The sequence below is a fragment of the Oncorhynchus mykiss genome, chromosome 6 (assembly GCF_057628025.1).
Source record: "Oncorhynchus mykiss isolate SJ-2025 chromosome 6, ASM5762802v1, whole genome shotgun sequence".
Taxonomy (NCBI): Eukaryota; Metazoa; Chordata; class Actinopteri; order Salmoniformes; family Salmonidae; genus Oncorhynchus; species Oncorhynchus mykiss.
In genome coordinates, this window is record NC_143027.1 from 56,795,919 (window position 1) to 56,817,571 (window position 21,653).

The 21,653-nt window shown below is 41.4% G+C and overlaps 1 protein-coding gene across 50 annotated transcripts in view; it reads right to left on the minus strand.

The window, feature by feature from the left end:
• LOC110526187 (CUGBP Elav-like family member 1) overlaps window positions 1–21,653 on the minus strand; it is a 53,168-nt gene that overhangs the window by 7,937 nt on the left and 23,578 nt on the right. For 10 of the 50 annotated variants that reach the window (XM_090238340.1, XM_090238337.1, XM_090238333.1 and 7 more), the window contains exons 4-10: window positions 12,894–13,081; window positions 8,061–8,143; window positions 7,111–7,159; window positions 6,805–6,939; window positions 6,190–6,269; window positions 4,693–4,854; window positions 587–653 (exon numbers count right to left, since the gene is read on the minus strand). In XM_090238340.1, the coding sequence (XP_090094466.1) occupies window positions 587–653; window positions 4,693–4,854; window positions 6,190–6,269; window positions 6,805–6,939; window positions 7,111–7,159; window positions 8,061–8,143; window positions 12,894–13,081 (764 nt within the window). Of the gene's footprint in view, window positions 1–586; window positions 666–4,692; window positions 6,091–6,189; window positions 6,270–6,804; window positions 6,940–7,110; window positions 7,160–8,060; window positions 8,144–12,893; window positions 13,082–21,653 lie in introns of those variants that run through there. The other 40 variants (XM_090238338.1, XM_090238326.1, XM_090238323.1 and 37 more) reach the window with 11 other exon arrangements.

A 21,653-nucleotide genomic window follows, 5' to 3' on the forward strand; every position in this document is an offset into this window, starting at 1 on the left:
ACCCCACAGATCACTGCATTGTTGTAAGTCAAGAAGGGGATAATGAGCTAACTTTGGTAAACATTTTGAACCAACTCGGATGAAGTTTAAATATGAAGTTAAAGCAGGCTTTGTAAAATATTGAATAATTGTAGCTTGCCCCATGACATACCCCGTGGTTATCATATTGGAATGAAAAACATTAAATAGCTCAGTTTTTGCCTTGATGAATTCGATCAGTAGCCACTCACTGCAGCAGACACACTGCTAGAAACCAGATAAAAAAAAACACCAGTTTGTGTGTTCGTGTTTACGTCTGGAGTTTCCTGGTGGCAGCGCGTTTCAACTCAAAATGTGATTAATATATGAGAAGCAGGATTTTAACATGTTCCCTCACCACTGCTTGACACAAACACACCACACTGAACAGATTACTTGGGAGTTCAGGCATGCAGGGAATGATGCACGTAGCAGTATCAATAACGCACATCTTCACCAGGCACATTACTGATGGCAGTTGGATGAGGAGGAAAATACATTTAGCATGCGGGTGTAAGAATGGAAAGCGGGGAGAAGGAAGAGAGGTAGGAAATGTCTTTGTTTTTACCTGACATACCAGACATGGGGTGAAGGTTGTTGAGGGTATTCCCAGAGGTGGCAGACTGCTGGAGGAGCTGTAAATAAAGCTAGACATTACACCAAAACAGAGAACACAAAGGGTCAGGACTGCATCCAGGACTGTGCTTTCAGGAAAGAAATAGGAGAGACAGAGTGGGGGAAAAAAGGTAAAGTGGGTCAGGAGGACAGATGAAGCGTAAAAGGACAGGAAAGAGCAGAGGTGTCAATGTTGGTGATGAAGAGAGAAAGAATCACAGAGAAAAGAGGTGAAAAAAACATGACGCTGAGAAACACTGAGTGGGATGAAATGGGAATTAAGAGGAAGGCAAGACAGTGAAGAAAAAGAAGAGGTTGGAAGATATTCACAGCACACCCATGGAGCAGCACTAACAGCATTGTAGAAAGCTCTGCCGTCTATATTGGAATGGCCACATAATTGGAGGGTCAGAATTAGAGAAGCCAATTGAAAACATATCAGGTCTTTAAATGAGACTAGATGGCCATCCAACATAGATTTATATTTGCATCGTTGCCAGTTATCTAACATCCTTCAAGAAACACAGCAAACCAAATATAAGCAAGGAGGGGAGGGAGGGATGGAGCTGGCTGGTTGCAGAAAATGGGTCTTCATCTAACCTGTCAGATTAAGGAAATGGCCCAAAAACTTATACAAAAGCATAAGATAAATGTGTCTACTCCCTAAGGTCATGGGGAATACTTACGAGGACAAACTAACAACGTTCAATCCATGGAAACCATATGTCAAATTAAGTCCTATAACAAATTGACAACCTCCAGTTGGCACTGTACGGTCAATGCTCTAGAGCAGGGGTGTCAAAACATATGGCCTGGCCCGCGAGGTGGTCCAATCTGGCCCGCAGGTGGTTTGTAAAAAATTAAAATAAGGAATCAAATCACGTTATTTGCCACATGCTTCGTAAACAACAGGTGTAGACTAAAAGTGAAATGCTTACTTACGGGACCTTCCCAAAAATGCAGGGATACAAATAGAGAAATAATAGACAACTAACACAAGGAATAAATACACAATGAGTAACTATAATTTGCCTACATACACGGTGCACCAGTACAGAGTCGATGTGCAGGGGTACGAGTTAATTGAGGTAGATACAGTTGAAGTCGGAAGTTCACGTACACTTAGGTTGGAGTCATTAAAACTTGTTTTTCAGCCACTCCACAAATTTCTTGTTAACAAACTATAGTTTTGGAAAGTCGGTTAGGACATCTACTTTGTGCATGACACAAGTAATTTTTCCAACAATTGTTTACAGACGGTTTATTTCACTTATAATTCACTGTATCACAATTCCAGTGGGTCAGATGTTTACATACACTAAGTTGACTGTGCCTTTAAACAGCTTGGAAAATTCCAGAAAATGATGTCATGGCTTTAGAGGCTTCTGATAGGCTAATTGACATCATTTGAGTCAATTGGAGGTGTCCCTGTGGATGTATTTCAAGGCCTACCTTCAAACTCAGCGCCTCTTTTTTTGACATCATGGGAAAATCAAAAGAACTCAGCCAAGACCTCAGAAAAATAATTATAGACCTTCACAAGTCTGGTTCATCCTTGGGAGCAATTTCCAAACGCCTGAAGGTACCGCGTTCATCTGTACAAACAATAGTACGCAAGTATAAACACCATGGGACCATGAAGCCGTCATACCGCTCAGGAAGGAGACATGTTCTGTGTCCTAGAGATGAACGTACTTTGGTGCGAAATGTGCAAATCAATCCCAGAACAACAGTAAAGGACCTTGTGAAGATGCTGGAGGAAACAGGTACAAAAGTATCTATATCCACAGTAAAATGAGTCCTATAATCGACATAACCTGAAAGGCCGCTCAGCAACGAAGCAACATCTCAAGACATCAGTCAGGAAGTTGAAGCTTAGTCACAAATGGGTCTTCCAAATGGACAATGACCCCAAGCGAACTTTCATAGTTGTGCCAAAATGGCTTAAGGACAACAAAGTCAAGGTATTGGAGCGGCCATCACAAAGCCCTGACCTCAATCTTATAGAAAATTTGTGGGCAGAACTGAAAAAGCGTGTGCGAGCAAGGAGGCCTACAATCCTGACGCAGTTACACCAGCTCTGTCAGGAGGAATGGGCCAAAATTCACCCAACTTATTGTGGGAAGCTTGTGGAAGGCTACCCAAAACGTTTGACCCAAGTTAAACAATTTAAAGGCAATGCTACCAAATACTAATTGAGTGTATGTAAACTTCTGACCCACTGGGAATGTGATGAAAGAAATACAAGCTGAAATTAATCATTCTCTCTATTATTATTCTGACTTTGCACATTCTTAAAATAAAGTGTTGAACCTAACTGATCTAAGACAGGGAATTGTGGAAAAAAAACTTCCAACTTCAACTGTATGTACATATAGGTAAGGATAAAGTGACTAGTTAACAGGGTATATGATAAACAGTAGCAGCAGCACATGTGATTCAAAAGAGTTAGGGCAAGAAGGGCCATTGCAGATAGTTAAATATTTAACCAAATAGCTACCCGGACAAACTACTTAGCAGTCTTATGGCTTGGGGGTAGAAGCTGTTCAGGGTCCTGTTGGTTCCAGACTTGCATCGGTACTATCATCAAGGACATCAACCACCCGAGCCACGGCCTGTTCACCCCGCTATCATCCAAAAAGCGAGGTCAGTACATGTGCATCAAAGCTGGGACCGAGAGACTAAAAAACAGCTTCTATCTCAAGGCCATCAAATTGTTAAATAGTCATCACTAGCCAGCTACCACCCAGTTACTCAACCCTGCAGCCCTATATACATAGAATCACTGGCCACTTCAATAATGGAACACTAGTCACTTTAATAATGTTAACATACTGCTTTCTCATATGTATATACTGAGATGGGCTGTATGTTCCCAACATAAGCTTTGATGATTGATACCGCAGAGAAGCAAGATTTAGACATTGCATATAATTTAACAGTTCCATTTCACGTCATGCTGTTTCTATAAATCATGTATTATAATTTACCGGTTTCTTGCAGTTATTTTTCCCAGGAAAGGGGAGTGGTTTTGAACAGTAAATCTCAGTAACCGGGTTTCCGCCATTCAACCCTAATCGATACCGCTTGCCGTGCTGTAGCAGAGAGAACAGTCTGACTTGGGTGGCTGGAGTCTGACAATTTCTAGGGCCTTCCTCTGACACCGCCAAGTATAAATGTCCTGGATGGCAGGGAGCTCGGCCGCAGTGATGTACTGGGCAGTACGCACTATCCCTGTAGAGCTTTGCGGTCAGATGCCAAGCAGTTGCCATACCAAGCCGTGCTGCAGGCAGTCAAGATGCTCAATGGTGCAGCTGTAGAACTTTTTGAGGACTTGAGGGCCCATGCCGAATCTTTTCAGCCTCCTGAGGGTGAAGAGGCGTTGTCGTGACTTCTTCACGACTGTGTTGGGTGTGTGTGGACCATGACAATTCCTTAGTGATGTGGACACCCAAGGAACTTGAAGCTCTCCACTACAGCCCTGTCAATGTGGATGGGGGCGTGTTCGGCCCTCTGTTTCCTGTAGTCCATAATCAGCTCCTTTGTCTTGCCGACATTGAGGGAGAGGTTGTTTACCTGGCACCACACTGCGAACTCAATATACTTTTAAATCAGTAAAACCACATTAAAACTGTAGAAATTATAATGGATCTACATTCAATTTTGACGGCGATTAAATATAGCACATTTTCAGTGCGTCCCTCCGGACCTCTATGTAGACCGAATGCGCCCCCCCGGGGCAAAATTTGTTTGACACCCCTGATCTAGAGACTGTCTAAACCAGTCTGCCAAACAGCAGTGCATTTTAATGTGTCCCAGCTGTAACCCCTCATCTTTCTAGAACAAACCTGCGATTGTAGCTAATTGCAGCCCAAACCTTAATTTGCTTGCAAACACAAACAACAAGCTAAGCGTTGTCCTGAATAACTACCTCGGGAAATTTGAACCAAAAAAAAGTGTGTCAATTTCTAAACTGGAACATTAACAAGGGCTTCAAGCCAAGCCACGGGTCTTTCCAAAGCTCTGCTGGGGATGGTGCAAGAGGAGGTGGTCACTTACTGCCAGATACTGTGGGCCCAGAGAGTTGAGCCCGGTCAGATTCCCCCACATTGAGGCAGCGTTGAGCTGCTGCATCTGCTGCTGAAGCTGCTGGGCGATGCGCTTCTGCTCTTTGTCCTTCTGCGTGTCGGCAAATTTCACGACGATGGGAGACGAACAGCCCTAAAAATTCGGTAGACAGCAATTGGTGTCATTTGAAAACAATCTTCGATATTCCTCCAGCACAATAACAGCAATTTCAAAGTAGCATTACTTGAGCAATGGGCCCTTTAGCGAGCCAATCATATAAGGGAAAGAGGAAAACAACAGGTTATTATGTTATACTAAACAAAAATATAAAAACGCAACATGCAACAATTTCAAAGATTTAACTGAGTTACAGTTAAAGGAAATGAGCAATTGAAATAAATGTATTAGGCCCTAATCTATGGATTTCAAATGACTGGGAATACAGACATTCATCTGTTAGTCACAGATACCTTTCAAAAAATGTAGGGGCTTAGATCAGAAAACAAGTCAGTATCGGGTGTGACCACCATTTACCTCATGCAGCGCAACATCTCCTTCGTATAGAGTTGATCAGGCTGTTGATTGTGGCCTGTGGAATGTTGTCCCACACCTCTTCAATGGCGGTGCGAAGTTGCTGGATATTGGCGGGAAGATCCCGTCGATCCAGAGCATCCCAAACACACTCAATGGGTTACTTCTGGTGAGTATTCAGGCCATTGAATAACTGGGCCTTTTTCATCTTCCAGGAATTGTGTACAGATCCTTGTGACATGGGGCCGTGCATTATTATGCTGAAATATTAGGTGATGGCGGCGGATAAACGACACGACAATGGGCCTCAGGATCTCATCACGGTAACTCTGTGCATTCAAATTGACATTAATAAAATGCCATTTTGTTCATTGTCCGTAACTAATGCCTGCCCATACCATATCCCCACCACGGGGCACACTGTTGACAGCGTTGACGCCGTACACGTGGTCTGCGGTTGTGAGATCGGTTGGACGTACTGCCAAATTCTCTAAAACAATGTTGGAGGTAGCTTATGGTAGAGAAATTAACATTCAATTATCTGGCAACAGGTCTGGTGGACATTCCTGCAGTCTGCATGCCAATTGCATGCTCCCTTGAGAATCTGTGGCATTGTGCTGTGAGACAAAACTGCACATTTTAGAGTGGCCTTTTATTGTCCCCAGTACAAGGTACATCTGTGTAACGATCATGCTGTTTAATCAGCTTCTTGATATGCCACAACTGTCAAGTGGATGGATTATCTTGGCAAAGGAGAAACACCAACTAACAGGGATGTAAACAAACTTGGGCACACATTTTGAGAAATAAGCTTTATATGCATATGGAACATTTCTGGAGTATTTTATTTCAGCTCATGAAACATGGGATCTACACTTTACTTGTTCCGTTTATATTTTTGTTCAGTGTAGAGTCTCGGTTTCTGAGGGATGGGAGGTGTTCAGGTTCAATGCTTACCTCCATAGTTTGTGATTGGTGCATGGATTTGATTGTTGACTGTGCCATCTGTCTTGCTGTAAAAGTGATAAACGCACAACCTGCAGAAGGGGAACATCTCGTAAATGGTTGACATACATGGTCCTGACTCCTGACAGCATTTAGAAACAGATAACAGAAAGCATACAGCCCAGATTGCAGCATGCTATGGAGTCTGGTAAGTTGTTTTAAGTCTTGTTTTAGTTGAACAGCCCCCAAAAAACACACTTGGAACAGTGTTAAACAGATATTTGGATCATCAATTACTAGAACTTAGTCAATATGCTACATCTAGAATTTGCAAGTAATGACCTTGAGAGTGGCACATTTTCTGTGAGGATTTTGTATGGAAGATGTGTGGGATTTGTCAACGAGAGGACAAATGAGTGCAATTACTTATCACTCATCTGTTTGCAACTATTTTAGAGTGAGTGTGTATGTACCGCATGTAGAGAGATTAATGTTAAAACAACAACAAGTCCTTACAGTATAACTGATAGAGTAAATGTGTTTGGGTGCGTCTTGAAGGTGTGTGTGTGTGTGTGTGTGTGTGTGTGGATGACGATGAGGATGAAAGGTGAACTGAATCTGCCTCACCACGGCTCAGTCCATCCGGCCCACGTAGTATTCTACATTCCTCGATCTGTCCGTACGGCGAGAACATAAGTCTGATGTCATTCTCATTACACTTTTTCGATATCATCCCTATGAACAACTTCCTGTCTTCCACCGCTGAAAGAGACAATGAGGAAGAAAAGGTTGTTTCATCAAACAATGACCAACTGCATTAGAGACAACATACAACAACAAGGGCAGCTTCTAAGAGGTAGGGCTTCAACGTAAAAACAAATTACCACACCATCCAACAGTCTCCACTGCCTGCAGAGATGTAGCTATACTCACCATTATTCTTCTCACTGTCAGCTGGCTTCATCTGAACGGGGTGATGCATCTGTTGAGGAAAGACATTGAATTTAAAGGAAGCAAGAAGTGCTGACAGAGACTGCCTTGATAGGTATGAATGGATATGTGTGGAAGGCATCCCTATAAAAATCTGCGATGTGGAGAAGGCAGACGGAATCGCAGAATCCAGACATTAAAACGGAATTCAACAATATTCAAAAATGTATTGGACTTAGTAGGGAATCAACTAAATGTATTGCAAATGATTTAAATTTGCCCAAGTTTATCATAAAACATGAACAGAGTGCATCAGTGATGGGTATTTCCTGCAACTTTCTGAAGAAGCAACGAGAATTTCCCCTGACTGTATGTGTGGCGCGCGCATCTACCACTTTGTTAGGCATTAACAATGATGCAAATAGGTATTCCGGTAGATGGAAAGGCTTTCCCAAAAACCTTCTCAATTAAATGTCAACTACAAAGTAGCCTATGCTTACCTGGCAGAATGAGATTATTTGCATCAATCCAGTATTTATTTTGCAAACTCTATCATCACATCTGCTCTACAAAAACAGCCTCTTGCTAGGTGCCATTGAAAATAAAGGGTAAATACACACCAAAATCTAAATAAAATGTAGAAGATCTAGACCTCAAAAGCAGTCTCCTGATGTTGTTTAACCATTGTTGTCAACTTATAAAATAACTAAATGGGATGCTCTATTTAAACTGTGATTTTGAGAGGGAAAACCTGAAAAAAAGGGGGAAATGGAAACCTGTAAAAACTAAATGGAGAAAAGGGAATTTGGGACAAAAAAATATTTTATAGAGCCCTACATTGAGATAAAAGCTGAACAGCAGCACTGACTGTTGTACTAGAACCTGGCAAGCTACCCAATACTTTGCCTATTCGATTTACTGATGAAGTTAAAACTTCCACCAATTCTACTCACCCCAGGGAGAATTTTCATGTTGTGAAGGGCATTTTGTGCTTCCAATGCTGATTTGCGAGCGTAATATGTTATGAAACAACAACCTGTTTGGAATGGGATATAGACAGTTGTTAGACAACAAAGTAAATGACACTCAATTTTAAAATGACATTGATAGAGAATTGGTGGGCGACCGAAAGTAACCACCACAGTCCCCCCCCCTGGAAGCCTCTTCCCCGGAGCTAAAAAACATTCTGTACATGCGCTACTTCACACACACATCCCCCTCCCTTCACGTTTCTCTCCCTCCTATCAACCAATTTGATCGACATGATGTAGGCTAGCCTACATCTGAGTCTCATTTCTGAACAGCTGATATAAAAACCTGGGATTTGAACAAACATCCCCAAAATATATATACACAATACCAGTCAGAAGTTTGGACATCCACTCATTCCAGGGTTTTTCTTTATTTTGACTATTTTCTACATTGTAGAATAATAGTGAAGACAAAACTATGAAATAACACATACAGAATCCCATAGTAACCAAAGAAGTGTTAAACATAAAAATATTTTATATTTGAGGTTCTTCAAACTTTCCACACTTTGCCTTGATGACAGCTTTGCACACTCTAGGCCAGGCCTGGGCAAAGGCCGGCCCGGGGGTCGTATGCGGCCCACTACCTGATTTAATATGGCCCGCGGAATTATGCTCAGATCACAAACGTATTTGTTATTTAAATTAAAAGCCCAATGAATACCTCGCCTTTCTGTAATGATTTAACTCACATTGCTTGCGGGACATTTAATTTGAAGGCACGTATAAATAACTGCATGAGGACAGACAGTGACTGACAGGCTGACACACACACACACACAGTTACAAATAGTAGCTAGCTAGAAATTGCGCAAAAATTTGTTTTTCAAAGATTTAAAAGAAAAGGAAAGCAGACACTCGCTGTTCCAGCGAGTGGGCATAAAAATATTTCTTCATTGAGGTATCAGGGAAAGCTGTGTGCAAACAGAGCATCGCTGTCTTGAAAGACTACAACTTGTCCTGACACTTCCAAACGAAACACGCAGAGAAATATAGGAATGTCTTCTGAGCAGAGGGCAAGGGCATCGAAAGAGTAGCTTTCTCAGTAGCAAAAGCAGCAAGGACTTCTCACAAAACTGAATTCAGCAAATGACGGAATTGCGAGAGCTAGCTATGCATCTTTAATTATTATTATTTTGTATTTTTTATCTTACTTCCAGGTATTGTTGGTTAAGGGCTTGTAAGTAATTATTTCACTTTAGGGTCTACACCAGTTGTATTCGGTGCATGTGACAAATACATTTGATTTGAACTGTCCCACAAAATTGCCAAACACGGCAAGCCATTCGCTGAGGGCGAATTCATTAAAGAATGTTTAATTGACTCTCCAGCAAAACTTTGCCCCGACAAGAAAGAGCTGTTTGAAAATGTTTCCCCGTCAAGACGAACAGTGACAGTGTGTTGAGGACATCACAGAGAATATGGAACAACAGTTGAAAGACAAGGTAAAGGATTTCACCTATTTCTCATTGGCCCTGGATAAGAGCACTGATGCACGTGACACGGCGCAGTTGTTGATATTCTTACGAGGCATAACCCCAGACTTTGAAATTACAGAGGAGCTTGCTTCAGTGCAGTCAATGAAGAGCACAGCCACAGGGAAAGATTTATTGGAGGAGGTTAATAAGTGTGTGAGTTTTAAAAAGTTAGTGTGACCACTGACGGGTGCCCAAACTTCACAGGAAAAAATGTTGACCTTTAGAAAAGGATACAAGATCAAGTAGCTGAGCTGAACCCAGATCAGAAAATTATTTTCCTGCATTGCATTATTCATCAGGTGCTCTATAAATGTGTTCTGAAAATGAGCCATGTTTTATATAGCCACTAAAGTGGTAAACTTCATAAGAGCAAAATCTTTAAACCACAGGCAGTTTGTCTCACTGTTGGAAGAGAGAGTTGGGTCATGCAGATACCACAAACGTGAGATGGATGAGTTTGGGGAGGGTGCTTAAAAGAGTGTGGGACCAAAAGTCGGAGCTGGCTGAGTTTTTGCAAATGAAAGGAAAATGTGGATTTCCCTCAACTGCAAGATAAAGAATGGTTGGCTGATGTTGCCTTCACCGTGGACATCATGGCCCTCATGAATGAACTGAATTCCAAACTACAAGGGAAGGGCCTTTTTGCACATCAGATGTACAGCCTTGTCAAAGCCTTCCAAGGGAAAATGACTCCTCCTGACCCGCCAAGTAGAAGCCAACAATCTCCCCCACCTTCCGACACTACTAGTCTGTTCCTATCAGATGACCAGTGGGTAAACATCGCCGTTGCGTGCTTGAACGGTGAGTTCTCATTGTTTTGAGGATTTCAAAGTGCTGAAAAATGACACGGTTGGTTTCCTCTCATTTCACCTTCAAAGTGGATAACGCTCCCACTGACCTGCAATCTCTCGATGAACAAAAAACTTCCCAAAGATTAGGAGTCATGCTCAGAAGATGTTTGTACTGTTTGGGGTAACCTATGTATGTGAACAGACATTTTCAGTGAGGAAATATAAGATAGCTCATCTCTTACTGACTCTCACCTCTCAGAAATCCTGCGCATAGCAACATCAGAAACTATATCTGACTTCACTGCTCTAGTCAATGCCCATCAGAGACTTCACTCCTCACACTGAGTAGTTTAAATGTAATGTTGAGCTCTCTCTTTCTTTTTCTTGTGCATACCCGTTAACAAGAGTTTTGTCTGTGGTGCTGAATGCACAGTGTACTTTTCCCTTTGTGTAGTTCATTGCATGTTTAATAATGAAAATACCTACCAAAAAGAGAACATGGATGTGGTTTATTTCTGTGCATGTTAAAAAAAGACATAAGTAGCATATCTGATTGTGATTTACAGTAGATATATCTGTCAACACAGCCATACACATGATGCATAATTCTGTAATATGATTCTGGCCCACGACGGCAAAAATATATTCTAATGTGGCCCTCCATGGAAAACAATTTCCCAGGCCTGCTCTAGGCATTCTCTCAACCAGCATCATAAGGTAGTCACCTGGAATACATTTCAAATAACAGGTCTGCCTTGTTAAAAGTAAATTTGTGGAAATGATTTCCTTCTTAATGCGTTTTGAGACAATCGGTTGTGTGACTAGATGGGGGTGGTATTCAGAAGATAGCCCTATTTGGTAAAAGACCAAGTCCATATTATAGCAAGAACAGCTCAAATAAGCAAAGAGAAACGACAGCCCATCATAACTTTAAGACATTCATTTTGGTCAATCTGTAAAATTTCAAGAACTTTGAACGTTTCTTCAAGTGCAGTCGCAAAAACCATCAAGCACTATAATGAAACTGGCTCTCATGAGGACCGTCACAGGAAAGGAAGACCCAGAGTCACCTCTGCTTCAGAGGATAAGTTCATTAGAGTTACCGGCCTCAAATTGCAGCCCAAATAAATACTTCAGAGTTAAAGTAAGTGATATCTCAACATCAACTGTTCAGAGACTGCGCGAATCAGGACTTCATGGTCAAATTGCTGATAAGAAACCACTACTAAAGGACACCAATAATAAGAAGAGACTTGCTTGGGCCAAGAAACACGAGCAATGGACATTAGACCGGTGGAAATCTCTACTTTGGTCTGAAGAGTCCAAATTTGAGATTTTTGGTATCAACCGCCGTGTCTTTGTGAGATGCAGAGTAGGTGAACGGATGATCTGCATGTGTGGTTCCCACCGTGAAGCATGGAGGTGGTGGTGTGACGGTGCTTTGCTGGTGACACTGTGTGATTTATTCAGAATTCAAGGGACACTTATCCAGCATGGCCACTACAGCATTCTGCAGTGATATGCCATCCCATCTGGTTTCATTTGTTTGTCAACAGGACATTGATCCAACAGACCTCCAGGCTTTGTAAGAGCTATTTGACCAAGAAGGAGAGTGATGGAGTGCTGCATCAGATGACCTGGCCTTTACAATCACCCGACCTCAATCCAATTGAGAAGGTTTGGGATGAGTTGGACCGCAGAGTGAAGGAAAAGCAGCCAACAAGTGCTCAGCATATGTGGAAATTTCTTCAAGACTGTTGGAAAAGTATTCCAGGTGAAGCTGGTTGAGAGAATGCCAAGAGTGAGCAAAGCTGTCATCAAGGAAAAGGGTGGCTACTTTCAAGAATCTCGAATATAAAATACATTTTGATTTGTTTAACACTTGTTTGGTTACTACATGATTCCATATATGCTATTTCATAGTTTTGATGTCTTCACTATTATTCTACAATGTGGAAAATAGTCAAAATAAAGAAAAATCCTTGAATGAGTAGGTGTGCCCAAAACTTTGACTGGTACTGTATATATATTTTGTAGGCTCATTTAGGATGTAGGGTAAAACTCTCGGTCTGTTGTAACTAAGGATATTGCAGTTGCACAAGTAGGGCGCAGTTTAAAACTTTGTATTGGAGCAAAACCAATCTGCGTTTTAACCCATTAACATACATCTGTTAAACTGAAAAAAATATCATATTTTGACTGGCAATCGTCCTCCAGCTCAGACAATGTTGCAAAAAAACAACATTAAATCGCAATTTTGACTGCCTGTCTGAGTCCTGCTTGTTTGATATGCTGTGGTAGCCGAGGAAGTAGTAAAGTAGAGAATATCGCAAATAGGCAGAAGCTTAGATTGTTTAGCTATCGGAAAGAGGATTCCAGAGAATTCAGCAACACAGCCAATACATATAAAAAAGGCAGGGAATTCTGGATAGGGTGAGGAAGTGTAATGGACACCTCTTGTGAAGAACTCAAGACAGCACTGTCACCTTTGCTCTGTGGGGGGTTTTGACTCCTGTCACGCAACACATTGATTTCGTAGACGGCGCCGTAAGGCTCAAAAAGCTCCCGCAGCTGTTCCTCTGCCCAGGACCGTGGGATCTGACCAACGAACATCTTGATAGCATCGATGTCGGGCTGGTCTGGGTGGTCCAGGGACCCATTCATCTTCTTTGCCCTGAGAGAGAAAGAACGGTTGTTATAATATGGCTACATGACGTGAACTAGGGCAAAATAAGCTACATTTAAAAGCAGTCTTCCCCAGTGGCACACTAAATATGTCCCTGCTGGAAATAACAATTGCATAATACACTAGGCAACTGGAAGCTTCACAAAATGGTGTCTTCTGAGCAAGGGCTGTTTTGCAGAAAGGTACAATCAAGTGTAGACTATTTCAGTAGCACTGCATAACTTATAGTCAAGTAAAGTTGTAAAGTGTCAGTTGAAAGAGGTGACGTGACTGAGGAAACATTCTAAAATGCATACAAAAACATACGGCACCAAATGCATACTGCCAGCAGAGAAATTACCTATGCAACTAAGACCAATAGTTCTAAAGAGATCTTGAATGTGACATTTGTTTTGAGAGATCTGATCTTTCATAACCAAACAATGATTTATTTCAGGTAATATTGAAGGCTGCACAGAACAAAAGAACATCAAGACCATCCTTGTCAAATCCATAATGTGAATGAATGAATAGATGATAATATATATATGAATTTGTGCAAGCACAAACCAACTAGGTTTTCAGTTGACAAACACCTACCTCCATATCATCGGATAAATCTAATCAAGACCGTCTAACCTAATAAAGTAGTCAAATTCTGACTAGGCTAATTCTATTTTTATGCATTCAGACACCATATTCATTGTTAAGGCCAATATCGCATTTCAAACACAAATGTAAGACGGATTTATTGAGATTGCACAAAAGATTTCAAATAGGACAGGAATATTTCAAGTAGAGGTCGACCGATTATGATTTTTCAACGCCGATACCGATTATTGGAGGACCAAAAAAAGCCAATACCGATCGATTTTTGGGGGGAATAATGACAATTACAAAAATACTGAATGAACACTTATTTTATCTTAATATAATACATCAATAAAATCAAATTTAGCCTCAAATAAATAATGAAACATGTTCAATTTGGTTTAAATAATGCAAAAACAAAGTGTTGGAGAAGAAAGTAAAAGTGCCATGTAAAAAAAGCTAACGTTTAAGTTCCTTGCTCAGAACATGAAAACATATGAAAGCTGGTGGTTCCTTTTAACATGAGTCTTCAATATTCCCAAGTAAGAAGTTTTAGGTTGTGGTTATTATAGGACAATCTCTCTCTATACCATTTGTATTTCATATACCTTTGACTATTGGATGTTCTTATAGGCACTTTAGTATTGCCAGTGTAACAGTATAAGTTCCGTCCCTCTCCTCGCCCCTACCTGGGCTCGAACCAGGAACACATCGACAACAGCCACCCTCGAAGCAGCATTACCCATCGCTCCACAAAAGCCGCGGACCTTGCAAAGCAAGGGGAACAACTACTCCAAGTCTCAGAGCGAGTGACGTTTGAAACGCTATTAGCGCACACCCCGCTAACTAGCTAGCCATTTCACATCGGTTACACCAGCCTAATCTCGGGAGTTGATAGACTTGAAGTCATAAACAGCTCAATTGCTTGAAGCACAGCAACGAGCTGCTGGCAAAACGCACGAAAGTGCTGTTTGAAAGAATGCTTATGAGCCTGCTGCTGCCTACCAACACTCAGTCAGACTGCTCTATCAAATCATAGACTTAATTATAACATAATAATACACAGAAATACGAGCCTTAGGTCATTAGGGCGACAGGGTAGCCTAGTGGTTAGAGCGTTGGACTAGTAACCGGAAGGTTGCGAGTTCAAACCCCCGAGCTGACAAGGTACAAATCTGTCGTTCTGCCCCTGAACAGGCAGTTAACCCACTGTTCCCAGGCCGTCATTGAAAATAAGAATTTGTTCTTAACTGACTTGCCTGGTTAAATAAAGGTAAAATAAATAAAATAAAAATTAATATGGTCTAATCCGGAAACTATCATCTCGAAAACAAGACGTTTATTCTTTCAGTGAAATACAGAACCGTTCTGTATTTTATCTAACGGGTGGCATCCATAAGTCTAAATATTCTTGTTAGAGTTCACAACCTTCAATGTTATGTCATAATTACGTAAAACTCTGGCAAATTAGGCAGCCCAAACTGTTGCATATACACAGACTCTGCGTGCAATGAACGCAAGAGAACGGTCTTCAGAAATAGTCTTCACAGAGTTTGCAACGAGCCAGGTAATATTAGCAGGCAATATTAACTAAATATGCAGGTTTAAAAATATATACGTGTGCATTGATTTTAAGAAAGGCATTGAAGTTTATGGTTAGGTACACATTGGAGTAAGACAGTCCTTTTTCGCGAATACGCACCGCATCGATTATATGAAACGCAGGACACGCTTGATAAACTAGTAATATCATCGACGATGTGTAGTTCACTAGTGATTATGATTGATTGATTGTTTTTTTATAAGAAGTTTAAATGCTAGCTAGCAACTTACCTTGGCTTCGTACTGCATTCGCGTAACAGGCAGTCTCCTCGTGGAGTGCAATGTAATCAGGTGGTTAGAGCGTTGGACTAGTTACCTGTAAGGTTGCAAGATTGAATCCCCGAGCTGACAAGGTAAAAATATGTCATTCTGCCCCTGAACAAGGCAGTTCACCCACCGTTCATAGGCCGTCATTGAAAATAAGAATGTGTTCTTAACTGACTTGCCTAGTTAAATAAAGATTATTATTTTTTATTTTATTTTTTAAATCGGCCAAATCGGTGTCCAAAAATTACGGAAATATTCAGACCCTTTACTCAGTACTTTGTTGAAGCACCTTTGGCAGAAATAACAGCCTTGCGTCTTCTTGGGTATGACGCTACAAGCTTGGCACAACTGTATTTGGGGAGTTTCTCCCATTCTTCTCTGCAGATCCTCTCAAGCTCTATCAGGTTGGATGGGGAGCGTTGTTGCACAGCTATTTTCAGATCTCTCCAGAGATGTTGGATTGGGTTTACAGTGCCTTGCAAAGTATTCGGCCCCCTTGAACTTTGCGACCTTTTGCCACATTTCAGGCTTCAAACATAAAGATATAAAACTGTATTTTTTTGTGAAGAATCAACAACAAGTGGGACACAATCATGAAGTGGAACGACTTTTATTGGATATTTCAAACTTTTTTAACAAATCAAAAACTGAAAAATTGGGCGTGCAAAATTATTCAGCCCCTTTACTTTCAGTGCAGCAAACTCTCTCCAGAAGTTCAGTGAGGATCTCTGAATGATCCAATGTTGACCTAAATGACTAATGATGATAAATACAATCCACCTGTGTGTAATCAGGTCTCCGTATAAATGCACCTGCACTGTGATAGTCTCAGAGGTCCGTTAAAAGCGCAGAGAGCATCATGAAGAACAAGGAACACACCAGGCAGGTCCGAGATACTGTTGTGAAGAAGTTTAAAGCCGGATTTGGATACAATAAGATTTCCCAAGCTTTAAACATACCAAGGAGCACTGTGCAAGCGATAATATTGAAATGGAAGGAGTATCAGACCACTGCAAATCTACCAAGACCTGGCCATCCCTCTAAACTTTCAGCTCATACAAGGAGAAGACTGATCAGAGATGCAGCCAAGAAGCCCATGATCACTCTGGATGAACTGCAGAGATCTACAGCTGAGGTGGGAGACTCTGTTCATAGGACAACAATCAGTCGTAAATTGCACAAATCTGGCCTTTATGGAAGAGTGGCAAGAAGAAAGCCATTTCTTAAAGATATCCATAAAAAGTGTTGTTTAAAGTTTGCCACAAGCCACCTGGGAGACACACCAAACATGTGCAAGAAGGTGCTCTGGTCAGATGAAACCAAAATTGAACTTTTTGGCAACAATGCAAAACGTTATGTTTGGCGTAAAAGCAACACAGCTGAACAGCTGAATCTGCAGACAGCTGAGTCTGCAAAAGACCTGAGACTGGGATGGAGATTTGTCTTCCAACAAGACAATGATCCAAAACATAAAGCAAAATCTACAATGGAATGGTTAAAAAATAAACATATCCAGGTGTTAGAATGGCCAAGTCAAAGTCCAGACCTGAATCCAATCTAGAATCTGTGGAAAGAACTGAAAACTGCTGTTCACAAATGCTCTCCATCCAACCTCACTGAGCTCGAGCTGTTTTGCAAGGAGGAATGGGAAAAAATGTCAGTCTCTCGATGTGCAAAACTGATAGAGACATACCCCAAGCGACTTACAGCTGTAATCGCAGCAAAAGGTGGCGCTACAAAGTATTAACTTAAGGGGGCTGAATAATTTTGCACGCCCAATTTTTCAGTTTTTGATTTGTTAAAAAAGTTTGAAATATCCAATAAATGTCGTTCCACTTCATGATTGTGTCCCACTTGTTGTTGATTCTTCACAAAAAAATACAGTTTTATATCTTTATGTTTGAAGCCTGAAATGTGGCAAAAGGTCGCAAAGTTCAAGGGGGCCGAATACTTTCGCAAGGCACTAAGTCCGGGCTCGAACTGGGCCACTCAAGGACATTCAGAGACTTGTCCCGAAGCCACTCCTGCGTTGTCTAGGCTGCGTGCTTAGGGTCGTCGTTGTCCTGTTGGAAGGTGAACCTTCACCCCAGTCTAAGGTCCTGAGCTCTCTGTAGCAGGTTTTCATCAAGTATATGGGTGTACTTTGCTCCATTTCCCTCGATCTTGACCAGTCTCCAAGACTCTGCTGCTGAAAAACATCCCCAGAGCATGATGATGCCACCACCATGCTTCACCGTAGGGATGGTATTGGCCAGGTCATGAGCGGTGCCTGGTTTACTCCAGATGTGACACTTAGCATTCAGGCCAAAGAGTTCAATCTTGGTTTCATCAGACCAGAGAATCATGTTTCTCATGGTCAGAGTCCTTTAGGTGCCTTTTGGCAAACTCCTCTACCATAAAGGCCTGGTTGGTGGAATGCTGCAGAGATGGTTGTCCTTCTGGAAGGTTCTCCCATCTCTACACAGGAACTCTGTCAGAGTGACCATCAGGTTCTTGTTCACCTCCCTAACCAAGGCCCATTTCCCCTGATTGCTCACTTTGGCTGGGCAGCCAGCTCTAGAAATCTAGGAGGTTCCAAACTACTTCCGTTTAACAATGATGGAGGCCACTGTGTTCTTGGGGACCTTCAAATTCTGCAGAAATATTTTGGTACCCTTCCCCAGAACGCAGGAGTGGCTTCGGGACAAGTCTCTGAATGTCTTTGAGTGGCCCAGCTCGAGCCTGGACTTGAACCCAATCCAACATCTCTGGAGAGATCTCAAAATAGCTGTGCAATGACGCTCCCCATCCAACCAGAGTGGCGCAGCGGTTTAATGCACTGCATCTCAATGCTAGAGGCGTCACTACAGACCCTGGTACGATCCCAGGCTGTATCACAACTGGCTGTGATTGGTAGTCCCATAGGGCAGCACACAATTGGCCCAGCGTCGTCCGGGTTATGCCGTTATTATAAAATAAGAACTTGTTCTTAACTGACTTGCCTAGTAAAAAATAAAAATCTGTGCCTCAACACAATTGTGTCTCAGAGCACTACGGACAATTCCTTCGACCTCAAGCTTGGTTTTTGCTCTGACAGACACTGTCAACCGTGAGACCTTAAATAGACAGATGTGCGCCTTTCCAAATCATGCCCAATCAATTTAATTTACTACAGGGCAACTCCAATCAAGTTGTAGAAACAGCTCAAGGATGATCAATGGAAAGGGGATGAACCTGAGCTCAATTTGGAGTCTCATAGCAAACGGTCTGAATACTCAGATGTGTTTTACATTTTTTATAAATTAGCAAAAAAATGTCTAAAAACCTGTTTTTGCTTTGTCATTATGGGGTATTGTGTGTAGAGTGATGAGGACTATTTATTTAATCCATTATAGAATAATTCTGTAACGTAACAAAATGTTCAAAAAGTGAAGGGGTCGGAACACTTTCCGAGTGCACTGTACATTGAGAAAGACCGAGAGAGTACGGAACACGTTCCGAGAAAAACGTAAAGCGATAGATCTAAGGACACCATCTTATGAGCACATGAAGGGTACTTCGGGATTTTGGCAATGATGCCCTTTATCATCTTCATCCCCAAATTCATATTAACTCATGGATACCATTTTATGTCTATGTATCCAGTATGAAGGAAGTTAAGAGGTAGTTTCCATACTTTCCAAACATTGCGCTAATGCTAGTTAGCAACTTCCGTCAAACTGCACGCAGATGTAAGAATTATACCCACGTGTTCATCGGACTCGAATTGCCAAAATCATTTATCACTTTAAGGATACCAGGAAATATAATCTCAACGGACACAAAACTGCCTATTGAAATGTCATGACAAGAGTTCACTTTTTAGTAATTGAAGGACATTCTGGTCCAAGGTAAATCTATGCCCTTCAATTAAGCACGATTTGTGAAAATCGTTCAACCTGGTTCTATTTCTGTGGTATTGATAACCCAAACTACCTTTAGATCACTGAATAATATGTAAAAATATTCTAGATCCAAATGGCCTCATTTAGGCAAACCAACCATAAGCTTTAATGGGGTTGGGCGGTATACTGTGGCATTTTGAAATACACACGGTATGATTTTCAATTCCATGGAAAATATTTTTGTTATCAATGTTTCAATTTTATAAAATGCAGTCAACGTGTGCACTAGGTTAATAGATAAAAGATTGCGTTCTTCATTTCACCTGATTATTTTTCATTATGAAGTTTACCAAACAGCTGATTGAGCCGGTCAGGTGTTTGGTTACAAAAATGTACAAATGAGCAAATGGGAGCTTTGTGAGGGGAGGCACTCCTGTGCAGTGCGGTGAGGTGATGAAGTTACACTTAGTTCTATGACATTCACAACTGTTTGCCAGCTATATGTTATAGCTATTAAGTTAACTTTCTAAAATGTGCCAAATTAATTCTCTCCAGCTGTTTATTTGGTTAGCTAACTTGCTAGCCAATTGGCTATTGCAAGATCAAGCATCTGAGTCTTGGTAACAGCAGAGGCAATCCCCTGCTTGATTAAGATATACAGTTGAAGTTTACATACACCTTAGCCAAATACATTTAAACTCAGTTTCACAATTCTTGACATTTAATCCTAGTAAAAAATCCTTGTCTTAGGTCAGTTAGGATCACCACTTTATTTTAAGAATGTGAAATGTCAGAATAATAGGAGAGAGAATTATTTTTCAGCTTTTATTTCTTTCATCACATTCCCAGTGGGTCAGAAGTTTACATACACTCAATTAGTATTTGGTAGCATTGCCTTTAAATTGTTTAACTTGGGTCAAACGTTTTGGGTAGCCTTCCACAAGCTTCCCACAATAAGTTGGGTGAATTTTGGCCCATTCCTCCTTGCTCGCACACGCTTTTTCAGTTCTGCCCACAAATTTTCTATATGATTGAGGTCAGGGCTTTGTGATGGCCGCTCCAATACCTTGACTTTGTTGTCCTAAAGCCATTTTGGCACAACTATGAAAGTTCGCTTGGGGTCATTGTCCATTTGGAAGACCCATTTGTGACTAAGCTTCAACTTCCTGACTGATGTCTTGAGATGTTGCTTCAATATATCCACGTAACTTTCCTTCCTCGTGATGCTAGCTACAGTGCCTTGCGAAAGTATTCGGCCCCCTTGAACTTTGCGACCTTTTGCCACATTTCAGGCTTCAAACATAAAGATATAAAACTGTATTTTTTTGTGAAGAATCAACAACAAGTGGGACACAATCATGAAGTGGAACAACATTTATTGGATATTTCAAACTTTTTTAACAAATCAAAAACGGAAAAATTGGGCGTGCAAAATTATTCAGCCCCTTTACTTTCAGTGCAGCAAACTCTCTCCAGAAGTTCAGTGAGGATCTCTGAATGATCCAATGTTGACCTAAATGACTAATGAGGATAAATACAATCCACCTGTGTGTAATCAAGTCTCCGTATAAATGCACCTGCACTGTGATAGTCTCAGAGGTCCGTTAAAAGCGCAGAGAGCATCATGAAGAACAAGGAACACACCAGGCAGGTCCGAGATACTGTTGTGAAGAAGTTTAAAGCCGGATTTGGATACAAAAAGATTTCCCAAGCTTTAAACATCCCAAGGAGCACTGTGCAAGCGATAATATTGAAATGGAAGGAGTATCAGACCACTGCAAATCTACCAAGACCTGGCCGTCCCTCTAAACTTTCAGCTCATACAAGGAGAAGACTGATCAGAGATGCAGCCAAGAGGCCCATGATCACTCTGGATGAACTGCAGAGATCTACAGCTGAGGTGGGAGACTCTGTCCATAGGACAACAATCAGTCGTATATTGCACAAATCTGGCCTTTATGGAAGAGTGGCAAGAAGAAAGCCATTTCTTAAAGATATCCATAAAAAGTGTTGTTTAAAGTTTGCCACACGCCACCTGGGAGACACACCAAACATGTGGAAGAAGGTGCTCTGGTCAGATGAAACCAAAATTTAACTTTTTGCAACAATGCAAAACGTTATGTTTGGAGTAAAAGCAACACAGCTGAACACACCATCCCCACTGTCAAACATGGTGGTGGCAGCATCATGGTTTGGGCCTGCTTTTCTTCAGCAGGGACAGGGAAGATGGTTAAAATTGATGGGAAGATGGATGGAGC